This window comes from Liolophura sinensis, chromosome 11, assembly GCF_032854445.1.
Source record: "Liolophura sinensis isolate JHLJ2023 chromosome 11, CUHK_Ljap_v2, whole genome shotgun sequence".
In the NCBI taxonomy this organism is placed as follows: Eukaryota; Metazoa; Mollusca; class Polyplacophora; order Chitonida; family Chitonidae; genus Liolophura; species Liolophura sinensis.
Genome location: NC_088305.1, coordinates 21,130,182 through 21,153,086, shown reverse-complemented (window position 1 = coordinate 21,153,086; position 22,905 = coordinate 21,130,182). Strand labels below are relative to the sequence as shown.

Here is a 22,905-nt window from a genome sequence, read left to right as displayed (position 1 = left end):
ACATTCATGATCCTTGTCACATATGGAAACATTCAAAGATCTCGTGGAGGGAAAGAAAAGTTAAAACATATGTCAACCGTCTTTTCCCTGAGAAGTGTCTGTACTTTCTAAGCGGTAAATACCTCCAACTTTGTATACATAATCATATACAGCTGTTCTCCGCAGTACTCCAACTCGGGAGTTCTCGGTTTTATCCGTGATATTGAAGTCTGCTGTTGATGACATACCATGTCATGTATTATGTATATAGATGTCTATTGTACAACTCGTCAACCTTGTACGACAGGAAGCTCGGAGTCGCCAGAGAGAAGCCTTGCTTGCAATGAATTGTTTATAATTGATTACAGATTTCAAATTCTGGATGAGGCACCAGGGAAACTGCGAAACCGCTGAATTTCGGGAGAAAACACATCGGCAATTTTCGCTATTTTCCGTGACATTCATGTCTCCAAGATGACTCAAATGTTTACGATGGGCCCAATGAAAATAAAAATAGGAAGCCTTCTTAAATTTTACGCTTAAACTAGGGGGCCTATCAGCAGCAATATCTCAAATATCCTGAAGGTTCTGTTCGTGTCTACCTAATTCTGCGAATTTTTGAGGTCATCTGGTTTAGCCAATATGCATGTAACATAAATACACGATTTCTCTTTTCTCATATTGTTAGTCTAATTAACAACACCTATTCATATCGTTAATATTCGAGAGAAAAAAAATGAAACAGAAATGACATTATTAGTTTTCAACGCTGACATGTCCTAGGAAAATTGAAGAATTACAGTATGTCGTATCTGGAACTTTTGTGGCTTTTATCGCTATTTGCAAGTTTTAACGCCATACTCGCCAGCGGTCAACTTAATTGGGTGGAGTAAGTCGGAATCATGACTAAAAGCAGCAGCAAAAGTAGTCGGAGATGGATTCGATCACACGACCTCGAACTCATTAGTGGAAGGGTTGTACATTCACAGCTGGCCAGAGGTTGAACCGTCTGAGTCAGGGCCAATAATGCAATCATGTAAATACACTGTTAGACATTAAAACTAAATGCGCCATCCCATCAGGGTGCTACATGATGTCATCTAGCAAGAAAAATACCAAGATGTCATTTAGCAGACAAAACACCAACTTACTTGCTTTTAATGAATTTTTTTCATGATTTTATTTTCAAACATAATCTTAACAAATCGGTGTTAGTTATGTAAAAATCAATGTCATGTATATTTTAGTAACATTAATTATACAACAACCATAAAATTAGTATAACAAGAGCCAAAACATCATCTAAGCCAACATTATATTTACCATACCGACAATTCAACGTTTGGAGGGAGGTTTTTCAATACGCGAGTTTCAAGTTCGAACTCTATTATTGCTATAAAGGTAAAAAATAGCCCGTCTGTCCTACTGTATCACGTGATTTGTCAAAATTTTTAGACCACTTTTTTAATCGCATTTGCTATAGCATGGGCGTCTGTAAAAAAGTTTCACAAAATGTAATTTAGAGTAGACGAACTTGAGAAAGAGAGCCTCTGGAACAGGGTGAGACAGGTGATCGGTAAATTAATGTCCACAAAGTTTGCCCTACATTTTTCAAACGTCACATGATGTAGTTTAGGCATATTTTTTTTACCTTTAACACCCCAATTCGTGCATTTCGGTGTTCAGTACATGGACAAATTCGCCTCAGGGCAGCCTAAATATATTAGTGAAAGGAAACATTCCTTTAAATCACGAGATCCTTGCTTTGTTGCCAGATAAATTCAATCATTTAACTGACTGATGTTTAACGCCATAAGAGTTTTTCACTGATAGGATGGACCTCAGTTTTATGAGTGGCGGGTTCATCAATAACTCACTTTAGGCAAGTTATTGATGAACTTCCCCACCTGTGACTTATACATGCTGACATTGACAGGTAGGAAATCTATACTCATTCCCTACCCAAGACAGGATTTGAACCCGCGCCTTGTGTGCATTTCGTAGCGAATTGCATGAAAGGCAGCCATCTAAATCACTTATCCCCTGCTAAATAGATATATATATCCTTCGTCACAGGTTTTGTTCACCGTCAGCGGTAAACCCCGAAGGCTTACTACTCCTTGTCGCAGATGAAGACTGTGAGAACAGATAAAGCATGGTAGTGGCAAACGGCACAAGTCAGTTCTCATGTATACCACGTAAGCTCATAAATCTTTCCATATCTCTGCAACATGTCACTTGAAGGGCGGGTTAATATGCATGACGTCACTCAGTAGAGATCAATCTGACATTATGCAAAGAAAGAAGAATGTATGCCAACTCACCACTGAAGACTCGAATTACCGTTTCAATCGACAAATCTGCAACTTTTTGGACTGGGTTGACCAGAAGGAAACCACACAATAATGCTGTTTACGGGTAGACTAAATACAAGGAAGCAATTTACTAAGCGAATTACAAAGTATATTTAATTAAATTAACTTTGTCAAATTACACAGTGAATTAATTTAATTTTGAATAACAAAAAAACTGATTCCCATCATTAATTATATATTGCAAGATTAGAATATAAAATTATAACATATTAAAAAAACAAAATAAGAATCAAGAAACCAGTGCAATCGATATCAACAAAATGAAGCATTAATTCTGCCAAACTAATAAATTTGATAATAATAATCAGGGCATTCATAGGAATGTTTTAGAAACCTGCCACACTTTATAAGGTTCGCGTTAGGCATGGAGAACAAGTTTCCAATCAATGAACAGGTCAAGAAATATAGAATTATTTTCCCACAGCTATAGTAGAAACATTTTGTGATTCAGGCCCTTTGTCCTCCAGAAACTGACTTTGGAAAACAAATGGTGTATACTTATTTACACGATTGGGCAGAAAACATATTTTATGTCCACAAGTACGTGGCATATTTCCATTAGCATTTACTTACTTGACTAATGTTTTACGCCGTACTCAAGATTTCTTACTTATAAGACGACGGCTAGCGTTATGGTTGGGGGAAGCAGGACAGAACTCGGGGGAAACAACGACAATCAGCAGGTTGCCAGAAGCCCATCTCAAATATGACAAGAAAGGATGGCTAGCATAAGCTGGACTTGAACTCACCGTGACAGTCCATTATAGCATTTAGGGTTGAGTTTGAAGGTAAATGTTACAAAACTATCTCCAAAGAAACTCACAGGATTCCATTAGAAAAGTAATCGCAGGTACTAGCTTGTACGAAATTAGTACATATATACGTCAAGCCAGTTTAGATAAAGTGAGCCAACTGCACTCTCTGCAACAACAACAGCGTTCAGATGACGAAAGATGTTGGGTGCGAAAAATGCGGACATTTTGTTTGATACTGGAAGATCTTCGACAGTAACATATTTGGGCGGCTCTCTGTGAACAATACGTTAATTCTGGCGTATATAAAAGGAAAACAAAGAAACATATGGGTAAATTAATAACGAAAACGAAATCTGCACATATACAAGTTCTAAATTAAAGAGGCTAAACTGAAGGAGTTTGGTAAAGAAATCGATCATCAATCCAATCAATTTCTTAAAATTATTTTAAAATAGTTGAAATAATTTTCTTACAACAAAATACCAGCCTCGTTTGCGAATGTGTTAGCGTGCAAAATCTGTAATAATGTTTCTAAAATATATAAACTGTGTCGGATAATAACTTCTTTCAAACAATATCATCATTATAACACTATAAATAGTAGAAGTCCGAGTCGGATATTCACTGAATGGCAAATAACTTGAGCTATTCTTGGTAAACATAGAAAAATTGATTTGATTAGCGAGTATGGGATTTTTGACAAAATTTTTAGGTCAAAACTTTGTCTGAATGACAGTGCGACACACAGTAACTTGTAACAACATCAACATAAACACAGCTCAAGAAAACAAAACTAAATTATACCTTAACCATGTATAGTTACGTACATTTAATTTACAAATTAAATTAATTTACAAATTAAATGTGTTAGTTAAAATCTATCTAATATAACTTTGATTTAGTTTTTGTTATATAACCATATATAGTTACGTAATTTAATTTACAAATTAAATGTGTTACTTAAAATCCATCTTATATAACTTTGATTTAGTTTGTATTATATAAAGCGCATTTAATTTCAGTTTGTTTTAGTAAACTGTAATATAACCCTTACAGATGCGTTAAATCTTGATAACTTTATCAGCAACAGACACAAGTTGGTTTGTAAAACACCATACAATATGACGAATATCCATTCTATAGGCTATAATAATATATGTATTTTAAAGCAAGTTTTAGGGTCAGCTATAAATAAACTACGTCTGTTCACAAGTTCGAACACAATGAATTACTTCTGACAACCACCATTTTCTCACTCAGCATATATGCTTTACCATAAACATATATATAATTAGCATAAATTTAAAATTTCGATAAAAATAAAGAAACGAGAGTAATTATTTTATGCCGCATAAAAAGCATTGAAATATTCCCATATTTTAAACTAAAATAAGGTACTGTACACAAACTCCATTTACGACGTGACAAATGGGGTTTAACCTTTCATCTCCTATCTATGTTGTAAGCTAACGAGTGACAATTGCGTTAGACGGTATAGTGACATTCCCACACCGACGAGTCCAACAGTAGGTAACTCGATGTAAACCTATAACCATCTGTATACATCCACGGAAGGCAAAGCCCTCAGAGAGAAAGTCGGAAGATAAAGTACGTTGGTTTCTCGCTTGAGGTATGTACAGGCGGCGGTCGTTGAACTTCAGACAGTTTTTGATTCTATTTCTCTTGTTGACAGTATCTCAGTTCCTATAGTACAATACTTGATTCAAAATGGTCGAAAAATAGAATTAAAAGCATTATTTATAGGTTGGTGTCAGATCAGTGAGAACGCGATAAATACACGCAGTTATACATGGGTTGATAACGGAACATAAAATCTCCATAAATGATTTCATAGACTGTTTCATAAAAGCTACTGTCGAAACCTTAGAATTAAAAAAAAAAATAAAAAAAAAAAATAAAAACACAACCAAAACTCACAATAAACATTACCTGCCTCCTTACTACACCAGTATAAAAATAAAGCTTCATAAAATAATCTCAGTAAGACTCAATAAGACTGGGCCCAGATTTATCATGCGTCTTACGACTTAAATCAAAAATTCAAATTTATGACTAAAGTCTTAACACAGCTGCAATTAAAATGTTTCGCTCCAGAAAGCTGAACATTTGCATACTGATATTTTACTGCAGAACAATGTACTAACCACAATTTGAGTTCTTTCGTGTTCTGAGTTTGGTTTTTTAAAGACTTGTAATTTATGACTTAAGTCTTTCAATAGGTTGGTTGCATGATAAATACGGGCCCGGGCCCTGGGATCACTGAGCGATCTCAGACTTATGTCCAGACTTAAATCATAAAATTTGGTATGTTCCTATTCGTTATTTCAGCTCAAATTTGTTGTACAATATCTTACCCAGAATTTACACTGTCAAGCAAAATTCTGAGTGCGTAACATAAGAATCAACATGTTAAAGGTCATCTGAAATTTTGACTTATTTCTAGGATCGCTTCGTGATCCTGGGGCCTGGACTACAGATGGTTCCTACGGCTTAAGGTGCGTACTCCAGGAAGGGGTACCACACAAAATGGAAGGCGACTTTGACAACTTCGTTGATTTTTCTCTCGTACAAACTTTCCAATTCGTCCTCGATTATCTGCATGATAGGTAACTCCCGGCTGGTACAGGTGAGCTGCCGCAGGGTAACCTGAGGTGTCGGACCTCCCAACCCGTCCTTCAGGATGGCCGTGAAGGCCACCTGGTCTGACGGTTCTAACGCCTGGACGGTTTCCTTGAACTTGTTATCGGCTTTGATCCAGACAGCATGAGCGTCCGCTCCTTCCCCTACATCAACCGTGAGCTGGAAGGTAAGGACGTTGTGTTCCTTAACATGACAGGTGTGTTTGCTGGCCTTCATCAGCTCACAAGCGTCCAGCTCTTGTTCACTCATCACCTCTGCGTCACAGGGAGGATATCGCTGCCCATATACACACTTCAGGTGCTCCCCGAACACGGTGGGCAAACCATTCAAAAACTTCTCCACGCTGTTGTCTACCTGTGTTACTTTTACACTCCGGACAACCCCGGACCAGTTCACTCTCACTCCCGTCAGGTGAGCGCATTTGATTTGCTCCCCCACCATGTTTGAATCACTCGGTGTCCAGCAATGGCGGATGTAGGTTTCCCAAGGCAACGGCGGGGTGTCAACAACTTTGTGTGTGGGGATTCTGATGAAAGCCAGCGGAAGCACAGACAGAACTGCCAGCGATATCATTAACACCTTCTTCGCCGTGCCGTACTTCGCTTCGAATTTCGCCCCAAAAATCGTTTTACTTTTCGTCAGAAGAATGGGGATGCACAGTAGCAACAGGGTGACCAGAAGTTTTCCCACCACATCGCTCTTCATGACAACCAGGATAGTGTAAAACCCATACCCCACCCCTCCCGCGATCATTGCCGGTAACATGACAGGCATCAGAGCATACCCTACCCCAGCACGGATCAGACCAGTCCAAGTAGTGAAAGGGAAAAGAGAACCCATGAAGTTCCACCAGAAGTAACACACCAAATGAGGAACCAAAATCCGGTATGTTCCTTGCCAGGAATTTTTCATTGCCATTCGCACGAAAAACACGGGTACAATGACGTAAGAGAGGGAAGGGAGGCCAATGTTGATCCTGAACAGTGACCCCACCTGGATGTACGTAACAGGTGAGAATAAAAAGCTAATCAACCAGGTGAAGACAGGTATGTAAGGGAAGCCGGCCATGAATGTGGGTAGAGTGGACATAAAGCTACAGAACACAGATATGATCAAGAGAAAATCGTAACTGTCACTCAAGGCGATGAAACTGAGAAAGGCGAAAGCTCCTGCCAAGAGACACACCTCCGAACAAGGGATGTAACTCTTTTCCGCCAGCGAAAAGCTGGCAACGGTGAAAAAGAGGGAGCTGAAGAAAACCATGTATGGAGTGAGAGAGTTCCACATGAACTGCGACTGCGCGGTCTCCAAGTCGATCCCCACATCATGTTCCTGCATCATCTTCGCCCATGTGGTTACGTTCGAGAGTTTGCGGCGTCCGTAGAACATCTGCAGTGTAGACACGACCATACCAAAGAAGGAGAGGTAGAAACAGAAGAGAGGGATGACCAGGAACAGGAAGTTCGGCGTGAGGAAGCTGTAGGCAAACAACAACAACATGATCTGTATCTGGTTGACGGGGATGAGCGAGACCAGCCAGGAAGTGCCTTCCTTGGAGGCTAACTCCAACCCGTGATTCATCATGGACGCCACTGTCTGCCGAGGGTACTTCGTCAACTGGAACGAAAGACAAAGCAATTCAAGTGTTGGCAAAAATGTGTTTCACATACTCAGAGAGTAAAACCTGAGCTGCGAAGACAGTCCGATACTTGCAAATGGTCAAATGTAAGCGGTGAAACACGGCCACTTGTCAATTAACCTCAGTTAGAGTTTTGCATGTGGCAACTTAGACGCCATCTAACACCATGACTTTATCAGAGTTAGGCAAAACGAAATGCACTGAGTTTACTTGCAATAAATCACAGTGTTTCCCCTTACTAAATGAATTTACCGACTGACTTGATCTGCATGTTTACTGAGATCAATGTTCGGCTTCAGAAGTATATGAAAACCTGGAAACCATCACAACAAGTTTGTTGTGTAGCTTTGTTGACGGTTTAAGATCACTTTAAACAACATTTCCGTTGTGTCACTATACTGTCGCCCAATGGCATACGACAGTCTCACAACAATACATAGCAACGCGAGATTCAGCTTAAACAGTTTGATATTCGAACTTGTGTGACTGATCAGTTTTAGAGGCGGTGCAAAGCGAATCATGCAAGAAAAAAAGTTGTCGTTGACATGTAACTTGTGCACTTTTCTATTTTCACAGAACAGAGAGCATAAATTGTGTGCTAAACTTGGTGAAAGACAAGCCAAGTCCGGCAAACGTCGTGTAATCCCACCTTAATGACCCACAACTATCACTCTATAAGGTCTCAAGAACAGAAAAGGCTTGGCAATCTCAAGAATTCCCTGTCCGTGGCCATGAGACTGACAACCATCTCCAAAGTCCTACGTATTGAGAGAAGAGTATCTTATCTACGCCACTGAGCCACATATGTGAAGCTCAATTGTTTATTTACTGACTTGTTGCCTCCCTCTACACATTATTATTAAACCATTTTGATGATGTCAGTCAAGTTGAACACGCGAAAGCAGGCAGCTCTTTCAAAACGCAGTTGTTGAACCAGAGAGAGGCAACATTGGCTTCTGTATCTGAGCATGAAAACATTCATCAATTTCCTACACAACGTTCGACACAAACAACAGAAGAACTAAGAAAGTGTATGAAGTATGCAAAGAGAAACAGTCACAGTTTCCAATGATACACCTACAATACAGGCCAACGGCTGATATTTAGATAGGAACATCTGAAATTTGAAATGGATATGTAAGCAAGGAATCTCCTTGTCCTTGACCTTGATAGTTTTTCTCACCTTGACGAATGTCCCGGCCGATTCATACTCGGCTTCCTTCAGTGACGCTTCTTCCGTGGTGGGGATGACCTTCCCCTGAATCTGCTTGGATACAGCCTTCACAAATTGTGCCTCAGAGATCTCATTGCCCAGTCGCTTGGCTACAAGACAATGCAATTGGTTTATTCTTTGGTGTGCCTGATGGTGTTTTCACACCATAATGATAATCATAATAAAGTTTTTGTATATGTCACAGAAGTCAGATTTTTGAGCCACAGAAACAAGAGTGTTTGGAGTAAAACACCTTAACCAGGTACTAGTAACCAAGAAACCGCAGACAAATGTGACAGATCATGACCTATGATATGCAGAGTGCAGTTTGGCTTTGACCAATGGCTATCAAACTTTAATTTGTTGACTGGATGCAATAAGTAGGTTACTGAGAGACTGATTGGCTGATTGGACTAATTATTTGAATTTGTTGCTATAGTGACTTCCCACTATGGGCTATGGATACATTTTCATTTCCAGTAAAACTGCTCTGAGAATTTTTCTTCCAAACTGAATAAAAAAATAAATAAATTCAATTCAATGAAATTCAATAAGCTCTATAAACAGGAATAACAAAGACTGGTTGATCCAAGCAGATTATTCTTCCAACTCACAAATGCAGAGAAGTACCTGTTTTCACAAAGCTTGGAGCTGGCTTATGTATGTGACAAATCACCCTTTTGATTCTAACTACTGTATCTGCTTTAAGACTTTGCCAGAAAAATGTTATGTTTAAAAGGAAAGTAAGGTCATAAGTAAAAAATACTACTTATGGTTAATAAACTTGTGAAAAAAATTGTTGAGGGGAAAGAAATTACTACATCTGTCCAAGAATACAGAAAAAATGTTTGAAAAAATGCAATGCAGTTCAGGGGCAAATGAAATTCATAAAACACTTTTGGCGAAGATAGTTTTCTAGTATCATAACATTCTACCTTCCACACAAATCTCAAAAAGCCTTTTTCTCATGAACATATGCAAATCAGGGAAATTGAGTAACTTTGCCTCTTATACAAATATGGGGGCCTCCGTGGCTCAGTTGGTTAGCGCGCTAGTGCAGCGTAATGACCCGTGAGTCTCTCACCAATGCGGTTGCTGTGAGTTCAAGTCCAGCTCATTCTGGCTTCCTCTCCGGCCGTATGTGGGAAGGTCTGTCAGCAACTTGCGGATGGTCGTGGGTTTCCCCCAGGCTGTGCCCGGTTTCTATCCACCATAATGCTGGCCGCCGTTGTAGAAGTGAAATATTCTTGAGTACGGCGTAAAACACCAATCAAATAAATAAACAAATAAATCTTATACAAATACAGAAATCAAATGGACAGGAAATTACCTGCTGAGGTGAGCACCGACTTCTCCAGGCGAGATCTAGCAAAGGTTGTTACAGCATCCAAGTACTCGTCTCGTGTGAGTACACGCTCTTCCGTGAACGGTTGATCTGCTAACAGGCCCCTAGCAGCATGGCGGACTCTCTTCTCCACAGGTGTTGTCTTAATACACCACGTGATCTCAGGTAACACTTCCTCTTTCGTACCTGTAATATTAACATGCAAAAGAGGCAAACAATAAGATAAACAGACAAGGGCACCAAGTATACTTTAACCTTGACCTTCTATAAGATACAAATCACATGTACAACTGTACAATCTTCAGACATGACACCCAAATTAACAATGTTTCCATTAACAGAGGGCACAACTGCCAAACATAGATTTAGCCAGAATTTGAATCTGGCCATCTCGTTTCCAATTTCATCTCTCCCATAATAATTTTGTCAAAATAGGGCGTCTTAAAGACACCCTCTGGGTAAACCTACGCTGCCACTTGTACCACACTTTCAACAGTCAATTACCCAAACTCTACAACCTTTTCAACTGCCTCTGCAACCAATATTTTGAAATATTCTGAGAGAATTAATTTGCACAGTTTAGAGAAATAATTTGTTTTATGAAGATTGCATCTTTATTGATATCAACACATCATTTTTAGTCTCATCATGTTAATAGTTGTATGAATAAATTCCACTGAAAAAAGTGCTTGGGTGGTTGAAAACGTTGGAGATTGACAGTAGTAGCATACAAATCATGAAACTACCCACCTAGCTTGGTTTCCAGACATCTGGACAAAAGTGTTGTTGCCTCAACATTTCCCTGTCTAGAGGCCTTTATCAACCAATGAACAGCTTCGTTTCCATTCTCCTCTGCATCGACACCAGCCTCGGCCAGTGAGAGGAAATGTTTTCCCACGATTAACTGCTGTTCCTCCACGCCATCGTTTGCAGCTTGTAGAGCGGAGTCAGAGAAGTCTTCATAGACAAAAAAACAGAAAGAAAAAGGAACTAAAGATCAAAATAATGGTCTTGTTCTATAAAAATGCTTACTGGTATCATTCTATGGCAGTCCAACAAACCTCACTTTGTGTCACTCATTTCTTTATATTCCACTGTGGTCAGAAGATGGAAATTCAAAACATCTAGGGGTATGTGTCTAAAATCTTCATTAAGTTTTTCATTTATAGAACCCATTTCCATGTATATTTACACAAAACTATAACTGTAAACAGATAAATTGACACAATGGTGGTACACAAAAGTTGTGGTGAATGACACTGGTATCCTACAGTGTAAACTGATGTACATACAGTTGACAGTGAACACAGCTTTACTTTGGACGGGAATTCAGGCATCTGATTCTTATTACGACCGAAACTAAAACTAAATAAATCCAAGCAGATCAAATAAAACTTAAATTTTATAGCAAGGCTATAAGAGCTACAGTGAAGGGGACACACGAAACTTCAGCTCAATACACAAAGTACTGTAGTCGTGAAACTGGTAATTTACGGTAATTAATATGCACACAGCAAATCAAGGATGGAACATCCCCCTCATTTTTAAAGTGCTCTACGCGCATGTAAAACCTGAGCTCAATACATGCAGTACTTTTTAAAATACCACCTCTAACATTTTGTTTAACATCGCTTTCCTTGTATTGGACATAGACGCCAACGCTCTGGTTATGATGTAAGCTATACCTGTGCAGTCCAGCTAAAACTAAAAATTCAAACTTTTTTGAAAATATTATTTTTTTATCATAATATAAAACACTGTTTCCCATTGTTAATGTTAGAGATATAGAACTTCCCCAAAATCTGTTTACATTTGTTTGAATGTATTAAAACCTTGGAGCAATGCTTTCATAGTTTAACACCCAGTTCCTACATGTTACAAATACTGCTTTTATGATGATCAGTTTGTCAAATCATTTCTTCTTAACACACCACCGTACATGTATATACTGTACCAAAGCAGTAATTTGTTTCCCCTAAAGCTTAGTCTGTAAAATGCTTTTTAAGAAGCAAATAAAGGTCCTAAAATGATATTTTTGATAACAACACTTTCAGATTTTCTGACAAGAAATTAATCAAACTTCATAAAACCGTTAATATGGTCATATAAGATGGATAAACCTTTCTCAAACAAAATGTTATCGAGATACCACAATTAACATTAACCTTAACATTGTGAGTTTAGTAATTTAGCATTATGGAACACTTCCGTATCTTATTGTGCCTTATATGCGTGCAAAACATGAGCTCATGAATGAGTGCAGTACCTTTTGAGAAACCACCCTTAACATTAATAGTAACATTGATTCCAATACACAAGAAACTCAGTTGTGAACTTTGAAATTTAGCATCAATTACGCAACATTTCGATGATCTTATTGTGCTTTACATGCGTGCAAAACATGAGCTCATCAAATGCATGAGCTCATTACTATCTAAGATAGCACCCTTAACATTTAGGGAGGGGGCCTCCGTGGCTCAGTCGGTTAGCTCGCTAGCTCATCGTAATGACCCAGGAGCCTCTTTACCAATGTAGTCGGTGTGAGTTCAAGTCCATGCTGGCTTCCTCTCTGGCCGTACATGGGAAGGTTTACGAGCAACCTGCGGATGGTCGCTTTCTCCCACCACACTGCTGGCCACCGTTGTATAAGTGAAATATGCTTGAGTACGGCGTAAAACTCCAATCAAATAAATAAATTAACATTTAGGCCAACTTTATGGAAAATAATTCACAAACGGTTAGGGGGAATTCTGTAAGTCACTGTAATTACTGAGCACAGAGGGCATAAATGATGGAGCATCTCCCTCACATTACTGTGCACACAGGGCATAAATGATGGAGCATCTAACTCACATTACTGTGCACAGAGGACATCAATGATGGAGCATCTACCTCACATTACTGTGCACACAGGGCATCAATGATGGAGCATCTCCCTCACATTACTGTGCACAGAGGGCATCAATGATGGAGCATCTAACTCACATTACTGTGCACAGAGGGCATCAATGATGGAGCATCTCCCTCAAATTACCGTGCACAGAGGGCATCAATGATGGAGCATCTCCCTCACATTACTGCGCACACAGGGCATAAATGATGGAGTATCTAACTCACATTACTGTGCACAGAGGACATCAATGATGGAGCATCTCCCTCACATTACTGTGCACAGAGGGCATCAATGATGGAGCATCTAACTCACATTACTGTGCACAGAGGGCATCAATGATGGAGCATCTCCCTCCTATTACTGTGCACAGAGGGCATAAATGATGGAGCACCTCCCTCACATTACTGTGCACAGAGGGCATCAATGATGGAGCATCTCCCTCACATTACTGTGCACAGAGGGCATCAATGATGGAGCATCTCCCTCACATTACTGTGCACAGAGGGCATAAGTGATGGAGCATCTCCCTCACATTACTGTGCACAGAGGGCATCAATGATGGAGCACCTCCCTCACATTACTGAGCACAGAGGGCATAAATGGAGCATCTCCCTCACATTACTGTGCACAGAGGACATCAATGATGGAGCATCTCCCTCACATTACTGTTGCACAGAGGGCATCAATGATGGAGCATCTCCCTCACATTACTGTGCACACAGGGCATCAATGATGGAGCACCTCCCTCACTTTACTGTGCACAGAGGGCATCAATGATGGAGCATCTCCCTCACATTACTGTGCACAGAGGGCATCAATAATGGAGCATCTCCCTCACATTACTGAGCACAGAGGGCATAAATGGAGCATCTCCCTCACATTACTGTGCACAGAGGACATCAATGATGGAGCATCTCTCTCACATTACTGTGCACAGAGGGCATCAATGATGGAGCATCTCCCTCACATTACTGTGCACAGAGGGCATCAGTGATGGAGCACCTCCCTGACTTTACTGTGCACAGAGGGCATCAATGATGGAGCATCTCCCTCACTTTACTGTGCACAGAGGGCATCAATGACGGAGCATCTCTCTCACATTACTGTGCACAGAGGGCATCAATGATGGAGCATCTCCTCACATTACTGTGCACAGAGGGCATCAATGATGGAGCACCTCCCTCACTTTACTGTGCACAGAGGACATCAATGATGGAGCATCTCCCTCACATTACTGTGCACAGAGGGCATCAATGACGGAGCATCTCCCTCACATTACTGTGCACAGAGGGCATCAATGACAGAGCATCTCCCTCACATTACTGTGCACAGAGGGCATCAATGGTGGAGCATCTCCCTCACATTACTGTGCACAGAGGGCATCAATGGTGGAGCATCTCCCTCACATTACTGTGCACAGAGGGCATTAATGATAAAGCATCTCCCTCACTTTACTGTGCACAGAGGACATCAATGATGGAGCATCTCCCTCACATTACTGTGCACAGAGGACATCAATGATGGAGCATCTCCCTCACATTACTGTGCACAGAGGCCATCAATGATGGAGCATCTCCCTCACATTACTGTGCACAGAGGGCATCAATGATGGAGCATCTCCCTCACTTTACTGTGCACAGAGGGCATCAATGATGGAGCCTCTCCCTCACATTACTGTGCACAGAGGGCATCAATGATGGAGCATCACCCTCACATTACTGTGCACAGAGGGCATAAATGATGGAGCACCTCCCTCACATTACTGTGCACAGAGGAGCATCAATGATGGAGCATCTCCCTCACTTTACTGTGCACAGAGGACATCAATGATGGAGCATCTCTCTCACATTACTGTGCACAGAGGGCATCAATGATGGAGCATCTCCCTCACATTACTGTGCACAGAGGGCATCAATGATGGAGCATCTCCCTCACTTTACTGTGCACAGAGGGCATCAATGACGGAGCATCTCTCTCACATTACTGTGCACAGAGGGCATCAATGATGGAGCATCTCCTCACATTACTGTGCACAGAGGGCATCAATGATGGAGCATCTCCTCACATTACTGTGCACAGAGGGCATCAATGATGGAGCATCTCTCTCACATTACTGTGCACAGAGGGCATCAATAATGGAGCATCTCCCTCACTTTACTGTGCACAGAGGGCATCAATGATGGAGCATCTCCCTCACATTACTGTGCACAGAGGGCATCAATGATGGAGCATCTCTCTCACATTACTGTGCACAGAGGGCATCAATGATGGAGCATCTCCCTCACATTACTGTGCACAGAGGGCATCAATGATGGAGCATCTCCCTCACTTTACTGTGCACAGAGGGCATTAATGATGGAGCATCTCCCTCACATTACTGTGCACAGAGGGCATCAATGATGGAGCAACTCCCTTGCATTACTGTGCACAGAGGGCATCAACGATGGAGCATCTCCTCACATTACTGTGCACAGAGGGCATCAATGATGGAGCATCTAACTCACATTACTGTGCACAGAGGGCATCAATGATGGAGCATCTCCCTCACATTACTGTGCACAGAGGGCATCAATGATGGAGCATCTCCCTCACTTTACTGTGCACAGAGGGCATCAATGATGGATCATCTCCCTCACATTACTGTGCACAGAGGGCATCAATGATGGAACATCTCCCTCACTTTACTGTGCACAGAGGGCATCAATGATGGAGCATCTCCTCACATTACTGTGCACAGAGGGCATCAATGATGGAGCATCTCCCTCACATTACTCTGCACAGAGGGCATAAGTGATGGAGCATCTCCCTCACTTTACTGTGCACAGAGGGCATCAATGATGGAGCATCTCCCTCACATTACTGTGCACAGAGGGCATCAATGATGGAGCATCTCCCTCACTTTACTGTGCACAGAGGGCATCAATGATGGAGCATTTCTCTCACGTTACTGTGCACAGAGGGCATCAATGATGGAGCATCTCCCTCACATTACTGTGCACAGAGGGCATCAATGATGGAGCATCTCTCTCACATTACTGTGCACAGAGGGCATAAATGATGGAGCACCTCCCTCACATTACTGTGCACAGAGGGCATCAATGATGGAGCATCTCCCTCACATTACTGTGCACAGAGGGCATCAATGATGGAGCATCTCTCTCACATTACTGTGCACAGAGGGCATCAATAATGGAGCATCTCCCTCACATTACTGTGCACAGAGGCATAAATGATGGAGCATCTCCCTCACTTGACTGTGCACAGGGGGCATCAATGATGGAGCATCTCCCTCACTTTACTGTGCACAGAGGGCATCAATGATGGAGCACCTCCCTCACATTACTGTGCACAGAGGGCATCAATGATGGAGCACCTCCCTCACATTACTGTGCACAGAGGGCATAAATGATGGAGCATCACCCTCACATTACTGTGCACAGAGGGCATCAATGATGGAGCATCTCCCTCACATTACTGTGCACAGAGGGCATCAATGATGGAGCATCTCCCTCACATTACTGTGCACAGAGGGCATCAATGATGGAGCATCTCCCTCACTCTACTGTGCACAGAGGGCATCAATGATGGAGCATCTCCCTCACATTACTGTGCACAGAGGGCATAAATGATGGAGCATCTCCCTCACATTACTGTGCACAGAGGACATCCATGATGGAGCATCTCCCTCACATTACTGTGCACAGAGGGCATAAATGATGGAGCACCTCCCTTACATTACTGTGCACAGAGGGCATAAATGATGGAGCACCTCCCTCACATTACTGTGCACAGAGGGCATAAATGATGGAGCATCTTCCTCACATTACTGTGCTCTCCATCTATGCAGAACTTTCTGAGATGTCACCATAATAAAACATTTAACTTAACACTGATTAAAGTACACAACAGTCTAAGTCCTGCATTTTGTAACTTATAGCTGTTCATATGCACAAAGGGAATCAACAATGGAATACTCCCTTCGGGTTATTTTGCTTTTACGCAGATGCAAAACCTGAGCCCAATATATTCAGCACTTTCCGAGATACCACCCTAACATTTACATCAACAATTATTCTAATGAACACCTGAATTTTGTACTTAAGAGTAATTAATATGCATGTAGTGCATCAATACTGAAACATTCCCATTGAATTGTTGTGCTTGACAAGCTAGCAAAACCTGAGCTCAGTACATGCAGTACTTATGAAAGCACTTATGAAACATTTTCCTTAACATTGCTGTCGTTCTTACTGGAAACCTATGCCCAGTGTACATGTGTGACAAAAAGCTATACCTCTGACTTTATAGAGGACAGCTTAAAATGTCTTGCACCCATTTTCAGGCTTGTTCTACTTGCCAGACCTACGCACATTACATGTCCAACTGGAACGTTCTACTTTAATTCACAATCACTATATATGTAAACTAAAACAAAGTCCCCTTTGTTGTAAATGACAGCCAGAACCACTGCCACATAACAACCCCTGTTTACACACAAGCTTATCAGATACCAGGTACCTCAAATGACCATAAATAACTTATGAAGTCAATTTTTCCTGATTCTTAAAGCATTATTAATCTTAGAAAGATACTTTGAGGTTTGTTTGGAACATGGGATGAATTTCTCCTGGAAAATTGTAAGTTTCAGTACGAAAAATAATATTTTGTGACATTTATTTGCCTTTAAAAATGCACTTTTGTGGACAAAATTTTAGGTCCACTAAGGTAAATACCAACATGCTAGCACCATGCTGATAAAATGTGATAACGAATACCAGCTACGTTCACCTATGCATTGTCATACACTTAAATCTTTTAATACTAATGTGCTATTGTAATACTTCCACAACCAAAATATGCAGAGGTTAACATGTTAACACACTACTAATACACAAATAACATTCCCCTCGATTTGAAAATTATCAAGCAAGGCAGAAATCACACAAGGGCAAACATCATGTACTGTAATGAGAGATTCCCTTCACAAAAGGTCCAAATGACAGCAAAACGCATCCTTTTCTTTTGTGACGTTGCAGTGTTTTATGAACCCTCATACACCGATAATTATGACATAATAAAGGAAAGAACAAATGAGTTCATAGCTTTTGACCATCTTGTTATAGGCTGGAAGGAGAATTACGAGTTCTCCATTCTCTGATCTTTTGGCATGTTTGCAAGGTGTTTATTCAAAAATATTCTGAAGGCATTATTCTGTGTAGACTGATAAAACTATACTTTCTGTGAAGCCCTGAAATTGGTCAACCCTACCACTATAGATTTGTCTGAAAAATCAAAGTGAAAGAGTGCATAAATTACTCTGAAGTTCCTCTTTCATATGCGAAAAAGTTTATGCTGCTATTTGGTCACCTGGTCAGGTGTGACATGACATTAGCTCACTGAACAATCTGCTTTCCACAAAGAACATCTCCTCTTTCATATGGGAAAAAGTTTATGCTGCTATTTGGTCACCTGGTCAGGTGTGACATGACATTAGCTCACTGAACAATCTGCTTTCCACAAGGAACATCTTAAGTGTCAGTGACAAGTAATTATCAGCAACATAAACTTTACCCTTCCCCAAATTAGGCGCAAAAAGCATGTTTAACTTGCATCCACCGTAACTGTCATGGCAACACAAACTGTACACATATGTTGACATAGTAGTTATGTCACATATAACATTACACTTGCATTACACCCTCTTTGTAAAGAGGACCTAGCATGGAAACCAAAAGGGTATATGTAAGGTGGCCCAGTAGCTTACTTCAACCAGGAAAAGGCATAAACGAGCTGCTATACTAAGTACCAACTATTGGCTTGGCTTGTTCATGGAGGTAGAAATAGATTTCTCTGCCTTGTTCTATTCAAATTGCTTTGCATTTGAGAACGCTAAGAGATGATTCCATTTTTAAACAAGGATGTTTGACAGCTCTAAATGAATCAAACAAGCGAAAATAATAATGCATGTGATCGATAAAATATGAGTTGAGTGAGATAAATTAACGAAGTACTTCATACTTCTTTACTTTTGGAAATGCAAGCCACCATACTGTACATCAGTATGTGGGCACTGAACCAGCATTGTGTTTTGTAGTTAATATTTTCGGAACAAAATCTGACATGTACATATTCTAAACTAACTAAACGCGAATCAAGTAACGAAAACCGGACCCCTTATGACCCCGCAACATGGGTTAAAATTGAAAGTGACTTTTCACCAAATTGTAAACTGAAGTTTGAATAGTGCTTTCATAAACATACAAGTACGAAACGATGGGCGAAGCATTTACCGGTCTCTGAGCTTTTCTGTGTGACTTCAGTCGGCTTACCCTCCAACACCTCACTCCTACCCGTAGGTGTGGCCATCTTGATCTTGTTGACACTGCACTCAAACTCCTCACAGTGCCAGTACCACTAGAGGTATGACTCATATTTCAGTGTCGGTGAGAATAAATACCTAACGTTCATCAGTGCTGACAGATAGCCTTTTTCTGATTCCACTTTTCATCTTCACACACACACACCGGACATCATCATATTTCTTAATGTTTTTAAACTCCCTGCACGTTCTTACTGCTTTTAGTGGGGGATAGAGGTTGGATCCTGCACATTCACATGGACTGAAACCTCATTTTACAGATTAGTGATTGTGCATGAACTTAACAGAAATCCCCACTCATATGTAATGTAACTTGGTGCATAATAATTAAAAAAATATAATTTGGAAGCTAAAGCTGAGAACATGACTAATCTCAGAGCTACCGCCACACTGCATTTCCAGGCGTGGAAGTGTGCATTATATTTTTGACAGTCATTCGCTCAGCCATCAAATAATGAGGGAGCTATGTCATTTGGCTCGCTGAATTATGCGATACTTGGATGGTCGAGGTGTGTGCATTGAGATGTCAGCATGCATACAAGATACAAAGCCCATGCTCTACATGTTACATATGTATGCTTTTTCCGCCACAATTTATTTGATTGGTGTTTTCTTTACGCCAAACTCAGTGATACGAGGAGTCAAAATACACCTCACCCAGTTACATTATACTGACCCTGTGCCAACCAGACAGGTTTCCTTGCTCTAACCTATAGGTGCTGTGCGCCAAGTGAGGTTACAAATGCCATTTGATCTTTGGCATGAATCAATCCTGGTTTAATCCCAGGTCTCGGGACGTCAAGCAGCTTCTCTCCCCATTTGGCCACTAATGCAGAATATGCAGTTAATTTATTCAAAGTACCTGAAAATTTTTAAATGCTATGTAGGGGGTTGAGGAAACAAAGAATTGAGTTAGACTGGTCTAATCACAAAACCAAACAAGAGTTTAAAGCAATGCAATTTTATTGTCTTTTTGCACAGAGGAATGTCTGAAGGAAAATGAAAATTTTGTAAGTTTAATGAACTTGACTAGAAAGTTTTAAAACTGAAAGTCCATTTTAAAGCACAAATTCTGCTGTGGTTTTGGGTGGAGCTTGATAAATTAATACTCGTCACCCTCCTCTTCTCCCTCCTGTTCCACGGAGTCGACGCCGACTTCCTCGTAGTCCTTCTCCAGAGCAGCCAAATCCTCACGGGCCTCGGAGAACTCTCCCTCCTCCATACCCTCTCCTACGTACCAGTGGACAAAGGCACGCTTGGCGTACATTAGATCAAATTTGTGGTCAAGACGAGCCCAGGCCTCAGCAATGGCAGTGGTGTTGCTCAACATGCAGACAGCGCGCTGGACCTTGGCCAAGTCACCTCCAGGGACAACGGTTGGTGGCTGGTAGTTAATGCCGACCTTGAAACCAGTGGGGCACCAGTCGACGAACTGGATGGTTCTCTTGGTCTTGATTGTGGCAATGGCAGCATTTACATCCTTAGGGACGACATCACCTCTGTACAGCATACAGCAGGCCATATATTTGCCGTGGCGTGGATCACATTTTACCAGCTGGTTGGCAGGCTCGAAGCAGGCATTGGTAACTTCGGCCACAGACAACTGCTCATGGTAGGCCTTCTCAGCAGAGATGACGGGAGCATATGTGGCCAGTGGGAAGTGAATACGTGGGTAAGGCACCAAGTTGGTCTGGAACTCGGTCAAGTCGACGTTGAGGGCACCATCAAATCTCAGGGAGGCAGTGATGGAGCTAACAATCTGACCAATCAGGCGATTCAGGTTGGTGTAGGTGGGTCGCTCAATATCCAAGTTTCTGCGGCAGATGTCATAGATGGCCTCATTGTCCACCATAAAGGCGCAGTCGGAGTGCTCCAGTGTTGTATGGGTGGTCAGAATGGAGTTGTAGGGTTCCACAACAGCAGTAGACACTTGCGGAGCTGGGTAGATAGAGAATTCCAGCTTGGACTTCTTGCCATAATCCACACTCAGTCGCTCCATGAGAAGCGAGGTAAATCCAGATCCAGTGCCACCACCGAAACTGTGGAAGATCAGGAATCCCTGCAGACCAGTGCACTGGTCAGCCAGCTTGCGAATACGGTCCAGGACTAGGTCAACAATCTCCTTACCAATGGTGTAATGACCACGAGCGTAATTGTTTGCAGCATCTTCTTTGCCAGTGATCAGCTGCTCAGGGTGGAAGAGTTGTCTGTAGGTTCCAGTGCGGACCTCATCTGTAATTCAGAATGGGCACAAATTGATATGTGAATGCCTGTACACTCTAAGATATCGGACATCACACCTTTGTTTCAACATAATTTTGAACTTGTACTGTGCATCTTTTTGGGAAACTATAAAGAATACAATACTACTACAATACACATAAACTATAGTAGTAAATTCTCACCAACAACAGTGGGCTCCAAGTCAACAAAAACAGCTCTTGGAACGTGTTTTCCAGCCCCCGTCTCACTGAAGAATGTATTGAAGGAGTCATCTCCACCACCAATAGTCTTGTCAGAGGGCATCTGACCATCAGGCTGGATTCCATGCTCCAAACAGTACAACTCCCAGCAGGCATTGCCCATCTGGACACCAGCTTGGCCAACATGGACACTGATACACTCTCGCTGAAAAAGAAAAAAGAAAACAAAAAAAATTTCCGATTAAAATTTTTTTTTCTTTCTTGGACAAATTTAAATAGCCTACTGGTGCATCCAAGGTGTGCAGTCAACCATGTTAGACAGCCGAGATTACATGCTGACTGACTTAGGCCTATCTGCTCTCAGCAACAAACTTTCACACCCTCAGGCTAGAGACTAGGCCTGGGTTTAATTGAATAAAATGCCGAAACAATGTGTAAGCCATTAACATGGTAAAAATAGGTCTGCGGTAAACGTAACCCATATCCAGGTTTAGGCCTACATTTTGAAGTTTTAAACTAATTTAAAAACGAAATTGAATAAAATAACAATTAGGTAAATTTAAACCCAACCATTGTTTCTAAAACAGGTTTCTTTTTCCCTCAATTTCCCTCCGATTAGCGATAACAAACCTAGGAATATTGGCAGAAGAAAATCAACGATCAGTTTCATCACTTAAGGGGAGCCGAAGGGAGGGTGGGGGGGGGGGGGGTAATGAGAAAAAAAAAACCTTAACAAAAAACAAATCCATCAAATTTAAAAAATAAAAAGCATTACTCAAACTCATGAACACTATACTCACCATTTTCAAAGTTTCTTACAGATCTGCGACCTTATATGGACTTAAAAATGGGTCGGTTTGAGCACTTCCTCACACAGACGTCTATGTGTCTTCGAAGAAAGGTTAAACTGATGACGGTTACAGGAACGCAGCGCTTTTCAAAGGGCACGGCTCTCGCGCGACCGCCTGGGTTTTCTGTTATCCCCATTTCTATTGGGCAATTCCGGCCATTACATTTAAAAGGGCATTTTTTATTGGCCAGAACCTTATCTCGTGACAGGATCAGTCCACATTTCCAATGGGTCAAGTCAAATAAAATCATGAGATCCACCACAGGTTTGTTTGATCTGTGTAAAGTCTGTGCGAGTAAAATGTGCTTTCAGCAGTTTGCGTTTCTTTTTTTAAACAAGCACGCCAATCTCCACTTGCTTTTAATCCAACGCCTTTTAACTTTCGACACAAAT

The 22,905-nt window shown here is 41.2% G+C and overlaps 2 protein-coding genes across 2 annotated transcripts; both read right to left on the bottom strand.

Moving 5' to 3' along the window:
- Positions 1 to 5,067: 5,067 nt before the first annotated feature.
- Positions 5,068 to 19,233, bottom strand: LOC135477919 (wolframin-like). The gene is made up of 5 exons (XM_064758139.1): positions 19,151 to 19,233; positions 10,718 to 10,924; positions 9,953 to 10,153; positions 8,593 to 8,732; positions 5,068 to 7,387 (listed from the first exon to the last, which is right to left on the bottom strand). Exons 1-5 carry the CDS (start codon positions 19,224 to 19,226, stop codon positions 5,621 to 5,623), a joined length of 2,391 nt encoding a protein of 796 aa, XP_064614209.1. The 5' UTR covers positions 19,227 to 19,233; the 3' UTR covers positions 5,068 to 5,620.
- A 951-nt stretch (positions 19,234 to 20,184) lies between these two features.
- Positions 20,185 to 22,600, bottom strand: LOC135477491 (tubulin alpha-1A chain). Its single transcript, XM_064757611.1, has 3 exons — positions 22,463 to 22,600; positions 21,645 to 21,867; positions 20,185 to 21,471 (listed from the first exon to the last, which is right to left on the bottom strand). The coding sequence occupies exons 1-3, from the start codon at positions 22,463 to 22,465 to the stop codon at positions 20,342 to 20,344; spliced, it is 1,356 nt and encodes a 451-aa protein (XP_064613681.1). The 5' UTR covers positions 22,466 to 22,600; the 3' UTR covers positions 20,185 to 20,341.
- Positions 22,601 to 22,905: the final 305 nt, after the last annotated feature.